Consider the following 16231-nt stretch of genomic DNA (forward strand, 5'->3'; position numbering starts at 1 on the left):
GAAAAAAAAAAGAAAAAAAAAAAAGGGAAGTTCAGACTGCCTCTTTTACCATCAGTGCTGACTCGTGGAAGTGGTAACAGTACAGCGTTAGGCAGTAAAACAATCAGAAATTAAACCAGCTTCAGCTTTACATACACAAACTATGTAACTGCAGAAAATACATTTGGTACCTACCTCTGCAATTAAGCCTTTAAAAGTATGACAAAAAGCAGCATGTACAAGTCCAGCTGCTAAAACTTTGGTGAAAACCTGTGTACGTACCATAGGCAGCAATGCTGCTCTGGCTTCAGGGACAGATTTTACTTATCACTGTATCTGAAACAAATCTGAGTCAGTCTTTTTTCGTTCTTTAAAGAAAGATGTTTTAGTAGATGCTTATCACTTATTAGATCCAATACTTTATGACTGCTGAAAACATTTCCTCCTCCCCCCCTTCTTTTTAATGACAATCTTTTCCCAAATCCTTGAGCATACACTTCCAAAAAAACTTCTGTACTTAAGCCTGTTTTATTTATCATTTCCTGTTCTTCTCAAAATCTGGAATTTATATTTGAATAATGCAAACAGACGACCTCTTCTAACTCTTTTCCATGGTACTTGAACTTCCTTCTCATTTTGCCTTCTAATTTGAAGCTTTCTTGGTTCGAACCAAGAGATAAACACATTAAATATATAGCCACACACACACTTGTAAACTATAATGATAACTCATGCAACTAGCTTTTAATTCCAAGAGATTTTTAATTCCAAGAGAAAAGTAGGTTTAAGTGGTTAAGAATATTGTTCAGATATCTGAAACTCAAGCAGTATAGTATGACTTTAGCATTAAAATGTCGGTGACTTCACAGTGCATGACAATTAATAATTCCTTTTATATCACAAAACTTCATTTTTAAGTTAAATTATGAATGTTTAGCAGCAGTAAGCTGAGCAAATGCAGGAGGTGGTCTTTGGTGTATCTTAAAAGTTAAAGGAAGCAATACTCCAGACTGCTGCTGGAGAGAATGTCTGCCTGCATAATGAATCACCCATAGACACTACAGAGCATTGTTAATTCTGAAATGAAAATTACAAGAATTAGATAACACCTAGGAAGGCTTCCAGATGTACTGCTAGTACAACACTCTAAATACATGAGGAATTCCACAGCCAAGATGGGGCGGTCCTGGCAGCACAGACAATAGTCTAGCTCAGACATACAAACAGCTAGAGCTAGAATTGCAGAAGTGAAGCAAGCAGTGCCTACAGCAGTCACCAGCACAGTTAGATGCACGTGCAGCCGTGTACGAGCACAGCTGGCACATACAACTGCAGCACCTGTGCAAGAGCCTCTGTTTCTGCGAGGGGAGGGGATGTTTCACTTGAACCACATCTGGTGCTATGGCAAAGGATGATGAATACTTTCATGCCAAACACGAGTCAGAAATAAACTACTCCATTTGGGCACAGAGCCTGACCCATCCATGCTTTTATTAATTGTGTTCTTGTCCTTGGCACAAGAATTCAGCTGAGGAATCTTACCTCTGAGTACATCAAAAATTACGGATAAAAGAAAATACTTTCGATAAGTACACTCTGAATTATTAACTTTAAAACACTGTAATGAACAGGTATCTGCACAGCTAACAGTGAACATTTTAAGATAAATTAATCACTTGCCTTTACTTACTGCACAAATATCATCCTGAACAACTGCTTTCAGATTTGTCCTACGTTGTGGGCAATTTCAATAAATTGTATTTTTAACCAGAATACTCAGGTCCTACCTTTACAGCTTGTCAATCTGTGCAACTGTTGATGTTTAACACTAATAATCTTGTAAGTCATTATTAGTTTGCTACAACAGCCATGGTAAATTGAAGTCAGACTGCACATCGCATTTGCTAAAAAGAATAAACCAAACCTCTGAGTATACATGATTTAACTGGACTTCAAAATTAAAATGGGACAACAGAATATTGGAAAGGGGAACTTCCCAAAGGAGAAAAAAATATGGGGTTAATTTAGCAGGAGAGATGAAGCCATAAAGCACTATAACTACCTAGAAAAAAAAAAAAAAAACCTGCAAAATCTAGGCCATGAAACTTCATGGAGTTACTCCTGTTCTACGTAGTTGTCTGCATACAAAAATTCTGCTTGGAAAGGAAGGCTATTGCTGACAAAAATACATCATCTTCCTAATACTGAAGTTGTGGACAGGTCTACCAGTCCAGTTTCTTGCCAAAATGAACTCCGTCATTGTTATTAATCTGGAAACATCCAGAAGAGTATTCATGTGAACGTTCCCCCAGACTGTGAAGGAACTACTCACAGAGTCAATGACGAGCAAAATTTGAACATGAGGTTTTACCACTCTGAATAATCCGCTCTATCCTGAGCTTTGAAGAACAGGCTTAAACGTAGACATGTATATATATGGTGTGTATGCATATATATACATTAAGCATTTTAGCCTTAGTTATAGTAATATCTGACCCACTTCAGTATCTTAGTAGATTTCTGAACAAAATCTGTGCGAGGGAGGAAAACCACTATTACCAAATACCTTTTGAAGAGCCAAACCTAAACAATTTACCTAAGATTATCCAAAGGTCTTTGACAAGACAATGAAATTTGAACTTTATGTCACTACCTTAATCCCGGTACTGTCCTTGGATAAACATTATAGGTGTGGCTGACCTGGCACTTTTAGCATCACCCTAGACAATGGCTCAACACAGAACTTACTTTAGGGGAGGAAGAAGGTGGAGAAAGGAAACCAGCTCTGTGGATTCAGTAATTTTGGAAGGGGTTCACCAGAGAAGTGTAACACCGAAAAGAAAACATTTTTTGACTGAAGAATGAAAAACACAGATAGGTTATTTCCACCATTTTGTATACAGGAATATAAACCATATGTTAATTCTGAAACAACAATAAAGTTGCAAGTGAAATGTTAAAACTGAAAGCACAAAAAGGTCAAGAGCTTTAGAACAGGGAATTCCTATCAACTGATCAGAAGATGTAAAGAAGAAGGGTTACATGAAAAGCCAAAATGCCTCCTATAATGACTAAGCCAGTCCTCAGCTCTTGGTGACTTCCCTGAGACCACAACACCATGCACGTGACAGATCTAAGAACAGTATGTTTGTTGGCAATGTGACAAAATCTGGTCCAAGAGTTAACCTGATTTTGTCACTATAGCAATTAAAATATCACCATAATGCTGAAACAATGAATGACTTCCTCAACCATTTCCATCACGCATTAGCCTTTGTAGGATTGTGGAATATCATAACTGGGAATGGAAGCAGCTCCCAGGGCACCAAAAAAAACATTCTGTTTATCTCTTAGTGCCACAGTGTGCCCTAAAGTTCACCAGCACTGTTAACCAACAAAAGCTCTACACGGTGAATTACGTCCCAGTATTCTTCACCATTAAAATTACTCAAGATTTTCAACATTCTCCGCAGTTCCTCCATATCCCAGGATACCGCTGTTACTCTCCTTTCAAAAACTGTCCCCAGTTCTGGAATATTTCTATGGACACACACACATTGGAAGCACTGTTTCCCCAACACACTAAAGGATCAGTTATCACTTATTTTTTTATTTAAGCTAAACACCGTAGAAATACTTTTGAGAAAATCTGGTTTTGCTAAGCATTTCTCACAAGCAGCACCCAGAACTACATCTCCTGGAACGCTGAAAAAAGGCCAAAAACAGTCACTGTTTCAAAGGTTAGTAGCTAAGTAGCTGTATTAAATACCTAACTCCAATGTTTTTTCCCAAATTACGCAGAAGGATTTTTAAATAAGCACAAGTACTACTGTAATGGGGATCGTGTAAGCCAAGTAGATTGGATGGAATAATATTAAAGCAATTTAAATACCATTTGATTCTGCTGAATGTCAATCTAATACCAACCCTAGGATACGCCAACCATTCATCTCAGGTTTCTCATGAGGCAAATTCAAAGGTCTTCTGATTCTCTGTCTCAATAAGCACTTATTCACATCAGTAGTCTCGCCGCACTCAGTGGCACCACTGGGTATGCAAATATGCAGTGGCATAAGCAAGAGTCTTAAAGCTCAGACCCACATTTTCAGACCTCTTCTTGAACTCATCTGGAACACAGACCACGAAACACTTCAAAGGGCCTCATCCTGCCGGCAGTAGCTTCTACATCGGGCAGAAATCTATGCAACTGTTTGCCCAGCTCTGCCAGAGCCCAGGTTTATTTGGTGGGGGTGCTGTCCTCCCGGGCTCACAAGAGGCATGTTCCAGGCCACCGACAGAAGCCAAGAGAAAATTCCTGTTGCACAACTGTATAAAGCATTATTAGCAAATTATGCATATAGGTAGGAGAAAGAAAAACACCACTCCAAGACTTGAAATTAATCCATCATAGCATGAAAGCATAATCTCCTTTGCAACACGCCAACCATCTTCTTAATGCTGGGCTGAAGAGTACTACAAAGCCTGGGTGGGCAGCGTTGCACCTGGCTGTGCCCAGGAGATGTTAGTACCTCCTGAGAAGAAAAAACAGCATACAGAGCCTTAAATCAGAGACTTCTCTCTGAAGGCAACCTGAGGGACCAGGGTTGTGCAATAACCAGATTCTCCCTGGGAAGACTGGAAGTCATCTGCCACAGCTCTACATACAAGGTAAAGATAACTTTCCAGTGCTCTACTGCTGTGTGCTGCTTTTTTTTCTTCTGTTTGCCAGTTTTAAGAACCTTGTATTTTTTGTTTGAAGGTTTGTAAACATGGATTTATATTTGATTTTACCTTCATCATCTGCCTTTGTGTTTTGAGTGATTTCAGATTACTGCACTGACAAGCATGAACTGATACGGTTCCTTGTGGGTTAGACAGATGTTACGACAGGGTTCTGATTCACCTAGGAGGAGTCAAGCATACAAGAACATTGCTTCAGATTTCTGGAGATAGCCGGATACTTCTCCAGCCAGCTGCAGCAGCCTTCCTGGGAGCTGGCAGCTCCTCGAGCTCAAAGCCAGCGCCCCGCAGCAACCAACCAGCCTCGGGAACGTGCCCCGCAACTGCCACCCAAACCCATACCCCAATTCTGGGTTTCACTCCTCAGGCACACTAAAAATCGAAGTGCCACACATGTGTCTCAGATGTCTGAAAGGACTGAAGCTTAACACTGTTACGCTGTAGTACCCAGATGACAGAATGTATGAAATATAGTTAACCTGTGGAGTCACATCTACACTTTATTGAAGCAAAGCACCATCTGGTAGAGGAGATTTAGATATAAAAGAACAGAAAACAATAGAAGGTAAGAAAAGAAACAAACCTCCTTCTCATCTAAGTGGGGAAACAGAAAATCTGCCCAGAATAGCATGTGAGAGTGCCGCTAAGAGACACTGTCAAGGAACGGCATCGGTGATAAACCAAAGTCACCGTACATTCAGCTGCCGAAACGAAATGCTTCATTTCACAAACAGAGAAACGTCAGGCAAGACTAAGCGTGATGCTCACCTTGCGCTGCTGTTTCTGCTGTTCTTCAACCAAGCAACCAAGGAAAATTAGGCCCAAATCGGGCTGCACAGAACAAAGCACAATTTGTTCCCACCGCAACTTCACTGAAGTTCTGCAGGTCGACCAACCAAGCACGTGAAAATCAAAACACCCACTCCATTTGACACATCAGTTTCCCAAAGCAGATTACTTTAAACAAATAAGACACAGAGCAATGATTTCCTAAACCAGTACAATTAAGTGAACAACAGGGCTTTCATGAGGATGCATGAACAAAAGAGTATTTTTGTTAACATTATATATTTATTTGTATGTATTCATAGTTATTAGCTCTGATTTTGCAACAGACCGGAAAGCTGATGTATCATCATACTACGCCATAAATTCAGGAAAATGGACACTTTTGAAACACAGTAACTATACTTGTGTTTTTAAGAGCTTATCACATTTCAAAATATTGGCTGGATATTTTAAGCCAGTGAATCTCAGTGCATGAGTTAGGCCTTAGAATTGCTACAGTTTTATTGTTAAAATCAATTTACATAAACCAAAATAAATGTTACTAAATTTAAACCGTGATGCACAAACTAACTCAAACCGACAGAAACTTAGCACAAGCTGAATCTGCTTTAAGCACTCCCCGACCAGCGCTCAGTTACTTCAGCTGGAGTTTGAGAGCACTGTGTGTCAGCGCGCAGCTGCAGCTACTCTGCTGTAACTACAGTCCCTCGAGGAAAGCAGAGCCAAACCTGTGCTAATCACAGCAACCAGCGCCTGTAGCACATGATTTCTTGTTGTGTGTATGTTTTGCTAAGTTGCTGGGTTGAAGGCTTGTGCTTATCTAACACATGCTTCTCCCCCATGTTTCTCCTCTGTTAGTAACTCATCCCTTCCCTTTCCTGTTGCATCAGGAAGCTGCAAATACAGTGGCTTCTGCAGTGCTGTTATAATTACCACAGCACACTGTAATTCTGAAACGTATGCAAAATAAGTAACAATTACTTCAACGAGGTTTTTGAAGGCATTTAAATGTGGTTCTGTTGGCTTTCTAGAAATCTTCTGACCAACATGCTCCAGCCAAGATCAAAACACTTCCAACACCTTTTCATTAGGACTACAGCTTTATACGCCTTCACAGTGTCCCCTAAATAAGCGCTTTTAAAAACAATCTGAGGCAGAAACAGAGAAAAACATCCCTAAGAACCCGGAAATGGAGCTGTGAGGGGAGAAGCAAACAAGTTCCTATTCTCCACTGACTTCTTTTGTTGTATCCCATCTCACAAAACAAGCAAACATCAATTTTAATGAAAACTTTAGAGATGGAAAAAAAACGCTGACTGAAACAGCTATCTTTTCTTGTTAGTTACCAGAAAAAAATGCATGGCAAATTCCCATTACTTTTATTAACTTGATTGCAGTACCGTGCTGCTGTTTTAGGAGCCATCACAAGCTCTTGGGAAAGGATTTTCCCCTCCCTTCCTTCCCCTCTCCACCCCACCAGTAATCCTAGTTTAAAGGATCTAACCCTTCTGAAATGTGTTAACTCAAGCACTTTTTTTTTTCTTTAAACAGTTGGAAGTTTCAGGGAAAAAAAATGAACCCAAAAGAAAACAGCAGATGTTCAAGACCCAGGCTTCCATTTTCCCTTCCACGTGAAGCTTACTGACAAAGATACAAACTTTAAACAATAAAACTTCCAAAGAGATAAAAATATACTATTTACCCTTTTAGAAATACTAAACAAAAACTTTAAATTGCCAAATACAGATAAGAATCGTATCGCTTTTCATAATCTGTACCATCATGCCTGACAAGATAAGATGCTTCCTTTTATTTCTTTCATTCACGTTTGTCTTACAAGTATGGAAACCCACTGCCTGAGCAGTTTTGCTCTCCTGAGAACAAAGCAGTACTTTACAATCTTGGAGATGCACTTAAAAATTTAAAAGAGATGGTGCTTAACATAACAGCCAAGTCTCCTTAAACGGAGGTAGACTGTACAGATTGAGTACAATTTGAAGGGAAATTGACCTGGTCGGGGCAAACTGACAAAAGAAAGTAACCAAGTCTTGAAACTCAGAAAGAAACAAAAATAAACTAATCCCATGCAATCAGGTAAGTGCTCGGTAAGGGCACCACAGCCACCTGGTCTCGCTGCTGCTGGGGGGGCTGCGTGCCGTGAGGGGGCCACACCAAGTTCAGTGTGGCTCCCTCTCACACGCAGACACAGGAAACTGAAACGATGAAGTAGGGTTACAGGTGGAGCTTCTCAGTACCTTAAACCTACAGACAGAGTGAAAAGCTCAGCTGTATTTTTAGCCTAAGACCGGCCAAGGCTTTCTTCGTTTAACCCCCTTCTTGCGCCTCGAACAAAACCCAACCTGTGGCACAGCGCCTGATGTTAACAGAGCTGCACGGAAAGGTTAATCAACAGCTTTGCATGTCTGCCCTTAAACAGGCCAAACACCAAATCAGTGTTAAATTCCTCACGTGCAGCTACGCCCAGCTAATCTGCTTGAAAGCAGCAAACTATGTAAATCTACTTACACAGGCGAGATAAATACGACACTCATCAAAACGTAACAAGAAGCACTGTTACCGGGCCAAGCAGCCGGGAGGCCTGACCACAGCGGGCTGTGGCGGGTGGGCCACCGCGGTCACCTCCGTCCCAGCCCTGGGCAGCTGCCGGCTCTGCCTCTGCCAGAAGCCCAAGGGGAGCAGCCTCGCTGCACGGAGCGCTTCCGTCAGATATCTGCGCTAGCTCTGTGGATTCAAGGAGCAGATGGCAGGAGGAAGCCTAATTTTCCCATTTACGATAATTTTACAGTGTGTAGAAATATTTACTTCGGAGGAGCGCCTCCCGATTTACATGAGAATACCGAAGGCGGGAGCAGGGATGGAGCCATCAGCTCTCAGCACAGCACGCCGGGGCTGAGCAGGATATTGTGTGTCGCGTCGCTTCCTCAGCCTCACGGATGCACACATGTGCGCTCTTTGCATAACTCGCGTAACCTTGTTAGCAAAAATATTAGATTACGCCTACCTTCTTCAGAGAGGATGCGTGGTCACGAGCACTGTGATAGGTTATTATTGCAGATACTGCATGGGTTTTAGCCTTTAACTAGACTTGAGCCTGCATTTCAAGAAAATCATCAGAGTTGCTACTCATTTTGATCATGCCTAACTTTTAACACAACCCGGCAAGAGGCGCTTTTTTGTTTTATTTATTTTTTAAATATGTCCATTTACCCATAATGCAGGAAACGCTATTGGAAATACAACTTCAGACACCCTATTTTAGCATTCTTACAAGCACCCTAAAACACAGAAAGGATTAGACACCACCTAATCGCATCTGACCTGAAACTGAGGATGCCGACTGGCTTCTACATGCCTGAGTTACACACTGAAACAGATACAACAGATAGCAAGCGTAATAGTGTAAGCACAGATTCGTTTATAAAACAAAATAGAGTTCTTTGGGAAAACAAAGAGAGAGTATGGGCAAAACTCTGGACCTACTATAGATAACTAGAGGTTTGCCAGCATTTTAAATGAAGACAGAATTTCACATTACATTACAATGCCTTAAAATAAATCAATAGCATCACAATGACTTTAACCAGCAAATCCCTCGCCTTTTCAACACAGTATCTAGTATTAAACTATCTGAATCTGTTAGAGTCTTAAAAATGTAACAGAAAAATACTGAAAATGAAGTGCTCTTATACCATCATTCTGATATCATGTATGTTACTATACAGAGACACACAAACTGCTCAAAACATTTTAGTTTCATTTTGAAGTTACTTATTTTTTCCCCAGGCTCATATACTAGGTGCTGTTAAGCAGAGGACATCTAGCTGCTCCTTTTACAGACGATGGCAGGCTACTTTTCCTACAATATCTGGTCTCTTAGACTAAAATACAATTATAACTCTATTGTCTGAATATGGATTGCACAGAGCGCACGAGGAATTAATCTGGACTGTTTCTAGTTATCACGAAAAAAATGAAGAATTAGGCTCATAACACTCCTCGGTATTGTCTGACATCAGCTCACCCCTGCAGGTGAAGCCTGAGTGAAAGGGAGATCGGAAAGTCAATCTTTGAACGGCCTCAGCCTACATGAATGAAGTTAATGGGAGTTTTCCAGGGACTTCAACGGAGAAAGGCGCAGGCCCCAGCTCCTCGTGTAGGAAGCGTTTGAGCGGAGAATGGCTACACGCTAACAAAAGAAACCTCTGGTACCCAGGGTCTTAAGACCACATAATACCCCCGCGTTCACCTCTTTCCCTGCCTATTGACAGGAAAAAAGGGTCTGTTTGTTTTTCCGATTCAGTGTGCCCTTTCAGCCCTCCGAGCCCAAGGAGCGCACGGCGGCGCGAGGAGCCCCTGGCTTATCGGCGCGCCGCAGGCCGGCCGCTCGCTCACATCCGCGGGCAGCGGGAGCCTCGCCCCGCGCCCGGGCCCGCCAAGGCCCCACCGTGCCGGCATTAATGGCCCTTTCAGGGAGAGGATCGAATAAATTGGCTTCATTTACAAAGTATGCAGAAGCGCCAGACAAGATCGTCAGCGTGGGTGTATCCAGGGCATTTATTAAAACCAAACTAAAACCAGCACACACAATAAGCATGTTTTATTACGTATGGACTTGAACGCTTCAAGTACAAGATACAAAGATAACTCCGTACGCTGTCAGGCAGCATCTGCAGAGCGCCACTGAGATAGCACACGAGCGATTCTTATCAAAAAGATATTTCTCTAAAACGAGGGCGGAGGAAAAAGGAAATAGCAATTTTTGTAAGCTACAACTTAAACTCTAAGAAAACGCAGAAACCGAACTTGCGCTGTCGCGGGGGTTCCCTGCGCAGAGCAGCGCACGGAGGGCCCGCAGCCCTGCCGCCCAGTTCAGCGGCTCCACGCGCAGCCGCCCGCGCCCACCTGCGGAGGGGTTTCTCCACCTGGAAGAAGCCTGCCACGGCGGCATCGGCGCGCGCTGTCACCCACAGATCTCGCCGGCGACCTCTCCTCCATTTGCCCTTTGGGGCACAGCTACAGAGCGCGTTTTCCAACCAGCTTAAGGACGCACTTTTTGAAAAATATCGCAGATTCAATGAGAAGTAAGCGTTTCTTACTAAATACGGTCATGTTAGTGCCAGCGTTTCTGGTGGGGGATACATGTTAAAAGCGCAGCCGAAGAGCCAGCGACCCAGCAAGGTTGCAGTCTCACTATTTTATTTTCGGCGGCTGAACAAGCAAGCAAGCAAGCAAATACCTCTCTCAGTACGGCTCCATAGATGCGAGCGCTCCGAGCTTATCGCAATGATCTGTCTGCCCAGAAAATGTCACAGGATTTCCCTTGTGTACTTCAAGGGGGAGAGAAGGGGAAAGTCTGAGGCTGGGCTGCGCCAGAGTGTTCCCGGAGGCACGTCCCAGCGAACGGGCGAGCCCCGAGCCTTTTGGCCATTTCACGCGAGGCGAAAAAAAAAAAAAAAACACACCCGGCCCCAAGTTTCGCTTTGCAGCCCGGGTTGCGACACCGGGCAGGGCTTTTTTAACTTGTTGCCGAGCTCGGCGGGGCCGGCAGCCGCCCGGCCCTGGGCGCCCCGCCGCCCGCAGCGCCCGGCCCGGCCCCGCCGCTAAGGTCACCCGGCGGAGGCCGCCCGGGCACTCGGCAAGGTCACGGCGCCGTTTTTAAGAGGAGACTTGGGGAGGGGGGGGGGGGGTGGAGGGAAGGGGGGCGGTGGTGTCTTTTTTGCGAATCCCGGCTCTGCAGAAGCGAGCGGCGGGGCTGCAAGTTGCAGCCGAAGGCGAGTCGCCACCCCCTCCCCGCTCCCCAGGACGGAGAAAAAAAAAAAAAAGAAAAGAAAAAAAAAAGGCAAGAAAAAAAAAAAAAAGCGGGGGTGGGGGGGCCCACGGCACCCCGCCGCCCTTACCTGCTTCCTATACGGCGTCCGGCTGCCGCCCGCCGCGCTGCTGTTGCCGCTGGGGAAGATCATCGCCCCGCCTGATCCCCAGCTCCCCCCCGGGATGGGGAGCAACTTTGGCGGCCGCCGGGCTGCGGCGCGGCGGGGCTGCAGGGCGCCCCCCGCCTCCGTGCCTCCCCGCCGGCTGCGGCGCGACCCCCCCGGCCCCCCGCGCGGCTCCGCTCCGCTCCGCGCCGACCCTAGCCCTCCGCGGCCGCCCAGCCTGCCATCAACGGGCGCCCATTGACCGCCGGCGGCTTCCCCGGCCCGGCCGATCCCACCTCCCGCCGGCCTCAACCACCGCCCAGGAGGAGGGAGCGAGCGAGCGAGCGAGGGCCGAGCCGCAGAGCGGGGAAGCGCGGAGCGGGCACGGCGCCCGGCGACCGCCCCCGGGGCCTTGCGCGGGCGGCGGCGGCAGCGGCGGAGGCGCGGTCGCGGGGCCGGGGCGCGGCCGCGGGGCGGCGCGGAGCGGAGCGGGGCGAAGGGCGCGCCCCCGCGGCGCGGAATGGTTGCGCCTGGGGGGGGGGGGGGGGGAGGCGCGGCGGGCCCGCGGCGGAATGCGCGGCACGCGGGGACGGGCGCAAGTTGCGCCCGTCCCCGCGTGCCGCGCATTCCGCCGCGGGCCCGCCGCTGACTTTCACCTCACGAACGGTGGAGTTTGGAAGGGAGAAGTTTTGCTGAGGGAAGGGAAGGGAAGGGAAGGGAAGGGAAGGGAAGGGAAGGGAAGGGAAGGGAAGGGAAGGGAAGGGAAGGGAAGGGAAGGGAAGGGAAGGGAAGGGAAGGGAAGGGAAGGGAAGGGAAGGGAAGGGAAGGGAAGGGAAGGGAAGGGAAGGGAAGGGAAGGCTGTTTGGGGGAACTGGTCACAGCCTTCGTGGAGGCTGCTTTGGAAGCACAGAAGGCTTGGTGTTGTCTGCACAGAATTCGGGCCTAGGACACGTTGCATAATAACAGCTGTTGGGCAACAAGGCCGGGAGACAGAAAGACGCGCTGAGAGAAAAGATTTCCAGGTCCACTCGCTCTTACTCTGCCCTGTTTACATCGCGTTCCTCGGCGGTGCCGGCGCTCTGGCTTTGAAGAAGCCCACAATTACAGTGCTGTCAAGCCGCTGAGCTCCTGATTGGCGACACTGCCAAAGACCTTCTGGTGCAGACATGCATCACCAAGCACCTTTTGGTTCTTCTTCCTCTTTCTGGTAGTAAGGTGGCCCTAATCTCACACACAATTACAATGAAAACAGCTGGGAAGAAACAACAACTTGCCAGGTAGCTCATTCCTCACAGGTCGAGCAGCATCATGCGATTGTTTGACGCCATCATCTTCTGTTACTCTTCATGAGAAATAATCACCAACTATTTTGGCATCCTGATATACTGCCACCACCCATTTGAGTTCATCTGAGCACTGCAGCACAAGACAGCAGTGCCACTTGGCAGAGCTACGTTCTGCATAACTTGCCTTTTCCTCCTCTCCAAGCCCTGCAGTGGGTCTCCTTGGGCCCAGCCCCAACTCCAGAACACGCCTGAGGGCTGCCAGTACCAAAAGCACCTGACACAAGTGGCAATCGCTGCTCTCGAAAAACGTTTGATGGAGTGGGTTTTCACCGGCAGACTGTGCGCCAGGTCAGGTACCGTCTGTCTGTGCCACTGTTCCTGCGGGATCACACACCACTTGCATTCCCCCTGCTGCCACGGAGCTAGCACAGAAGCTGAACCTAGGATAAAGTCATATCCCCCGCTCTGGTTGAGGTGTAGCTTCATGCACACTGTACATCAATAGTGGTGGCTACGCTGCCGGAAAAGGCACCGGTTGGGCAATTGATTCTGGGTGAACCCTTTTTTTTTTCCCCCTCTGATCAGATTAGTTTTCCTCAGATTGTTTCCTTTGTCTGGTTCAGTATGTGGCTGTGCTACAGCTTGTGCGTAATGGAGGAGGTAGCACGGGAGCAAAGATAGGCAGGCACAAGAGGGTGGATATGACTGCTTGTTTTGGCAGCAGCATCAGATTATATTGGCTTAATCTGTTCGTGTACCTGTGGCTTAATTTGATAGAAATGTAGCTGTGTGCTCATGCCTGCCCTGGGTGTAGTGCAGTAGGTGAGCTGCGCACCAGTCTTACTTGCTACAGACCCATGGTCACAGATGGCACCATGGGTCTGTAATCAGCTTCGGTGGCGAAACACCGTCTTAAAGCAGTATAAACGGAACAGTGAAAGGCTACTTCTGCTCCAAACCGTGCTCCCAAATGAAGAATAAAAGCGGTATTATTCTGCACGGCATTCTGGTTAACAAAGGGGTGACAAAGCTTCAATCTGCTACACCTCCACCAGGTCTCTGTTAGCTGGGGATGCGCGGAATGGCCACACCTTTCCATCTCAGGGAAAAACCTTTTCAAAAAACATCAGTCATTCCCTGCTTCCTCCCCTCTCCTCTTCCTGTCCCACCCCCGGGCCAGCAGAAGGGATGCACACAATGTGTGCTATATTGGGCCTATTCGGAGGCACCGGGAACAAGCTCAAGAACAACCCAATGCAGTGGCTGAAATTCCTGCCCTGCTCCGCTGCCACACCGACCCACACCATTTGTGAGTCCAACAGGGATTTCCCTCAGCTGGGTTCAGTATGTGACACATCTCACTCGCTTACCCTTGCTCTTTTCTAACACACCATAAAAATATGTAACAGCAAATAATTCTGTAAACATCTGCTAGATCGCCATCAAGTGATACCTGCTTGTTTGTTTTTGTTATAGGAAAATACATTATAGATTTTTCTGGGAAGAAAACCTTGGTGTCCTAGCCTATGTGCTAATCTACCTATCGATGTTTTCTGCTGTTCTGACACAGGGCCTGAGCAATGTGTCCCCACTCTTGTCTTAAATGGGGAACCAGCTGCCTCGCGCTACCTCCTCAGAGGTTATCAAGAAGACAGAGCCAGGCCCTTTGCAGCAGAGCATGGCTGGAGGAAAAGGAACAGCAGGCTTAAAAAATTGAAATGACTGGACACAAGGAGGGTCAGGCACTGCCCAGAGAGGTTGTGCAGTCTGCAACCTTGAACATTTTCAAGATGAGACTGCATCCAGCCCTAAGCTACCTGATCTGATCTCTTTGCTGATGCCACTTTGAGCATCGGCTGGACAAGAGCACTGCCAAGGTCCCTTCCAACCTGAACCTCTGCTCACCTGAAAAAGCTGCTTTGGTCTTTCCCAGAACACAGGCAAAAGGATTTCTGTGTAAATCCCTGCATTTCAGATTAAGTTGACAAGGTTCTAGATAATTCCCTGGACTTTTCAGTAGATATGACACCTCAATTCAAGATACTGATAACTAGTTCCCCTACGCATTTTCTGGGATGCAAGCATGCCTTGTAGGCAAAGAAGACTTTTAGTTTTACAGGCTTAGCAGTTCCAAAATTGAAACAGACTTGCAGGTAGGCAGGCATCTTGCTGGTTACAGTTATAAAGGAGCAACTCATTTTGTTCCTGCGGGAAAAGGTGACCGGGGGGGCTAAGAATATCCATGTTAATTGTCTGTACAAATTATGTCCAGAGCTTCTTTAAATAACCCAGAGTTGCTTATTTAGAAAAAAGGAAAACTTGCCGAGTAGATCTGGTGCATTTTTGATCTAAAACGTTGTGATTACGTGATTTTATGTACAGTCAGAAATGTAGGTTTGCAGAGAGACTGGGTAAATACAGGAAGATTTCTCTGAAAACCTGAAGACAACTGGAAGTCCTCAAGGATCTTTCAAGTAACATTTGTCAGTCTTAACAAACAAGAGGCTGGTAAAACTAACCCATTGCTTTAAAAACAGTTCTACACACTTAAACTGCTACTTTTTCATTTCTGTTCTAAATCAAATCCATGGCTTCCCTTATTTATCTCAACCTTCAGCTGAAGCAGTTAGCTCCCCATAGGGCATTCAGTGCCTCTGCAGGACAGATGGTTCCTCAGGCTTGGATCTGCTTTAAAAAAGGAAACTTTATTCTGTTGCAAAACCCTCGGAGTCCAGATTGGACGTCCTGAGCTTCCTCATAACCCCACTCTCGTGCCAGCACAAGTGAGGCTGGCCATGTGAGGACCTCCTGAAGCCCCATCGGTGGTGAGGCGATTGTGGGCACCTTACTTCTCCACGTGGACAGCCCCTGAAAGGCCTACGAGCTTTCCACCACAATGCTCATTTGGTTGAGGATCCACTCTCTCATCACACCCTGTCATATGTAAAAAGATACAAAACAGAGTAGGCTGGAGGCTGAGCCACAGAAATGTAAAAATACATTCGAATACCCTATGCAAGCTAAGGAAACAGTATGCAGGGCTGAACTTTGAGAGATATTAAGCATTTCCTGAAATGTGTTAATAGTGGGGTAGGGGAAGCTGAGTATCATATAGAAGCAGATTTTTAATTTTAGCATTAAATTCATCTATTCAGAACTGAGACGAAGAAAAGCATTTATAATAGCTGAAGGAACAAGGTAAACTTCATTACATGGGAAGCTACTTTAGAGATAATCTCCTCATTGTTTTTGTTGTTATTTAAATATCCCAAGTATGCAGGAACAACAACAAAATCGGTATCTTCCTAAGTGAAGAAGAGAAGAAAGGGTCAGTAGAAATGGGACACACTAGAGCCATGAACACGCAAAGTTGTGGGGTTTTTTTGTTTGTTTTTTTTTGTAGAAAAAGAAAATTATTAAGAAACAATGGCTTCTGCAGAAGCATATGATCTACTAAGAACCAGGTATTGCACACACAATGAGAAGCTATTGTCTAAGAACGCC

General features: G+C 45.9%; 1 protein-coding gene across 14 annotated transcripts in view; it reads right to left on the reverse strand.

Annotated features, from left to right (window-relative positions):
* RBMS1 (RNA binding motif single stranded interacting protein 1) overlaps positions 1 to 16231 on the reverse strand; it is a 239500-nt gene that overhangs the window by 84386 nt on the left and 138883 nt on the right. For 2 of the 14 annotated variants that reach the window (XM_083840878.1, XM_083840876.1), the window contains exons 1-2: positions 11609 to 11708; positions 11427 to 11564 (exon numbers count right to left, since the gene is read on the reverse strand). The exons of 8 other annotated variants lie outside the window; for them this stretch is intronic. In XM_083840878.1, coding sequence (XP_083697004.1) covers positions 11427 to 11489 — 63 coding nt within the window. In that variant the 5' untranslated portion in view covers positions 11490 to 11564; positions 11609 to 11708. Of the gene's footprint in view, positions 1 to 10765; positions 11141 to 11426; positions 11811 to 16231 lie in introns of those variants that run through there. 4 more of the 14 variants (XM_083840866.1, XM_083840870.1, XM_083840877.1 and 1 more) reach the window with 4 other exon arrangements.

The sequence above is a fragment of the Anser anser genome (genome assembly GCF_964211835.1).
Source record: "Anser anser genome assembly, chromosome: 6".
Lineage (NCBI taxonomy): Eukaryota > Metazoa > Chordata > Aves > Anseriformes > Anatidae > Anser > Anser anser.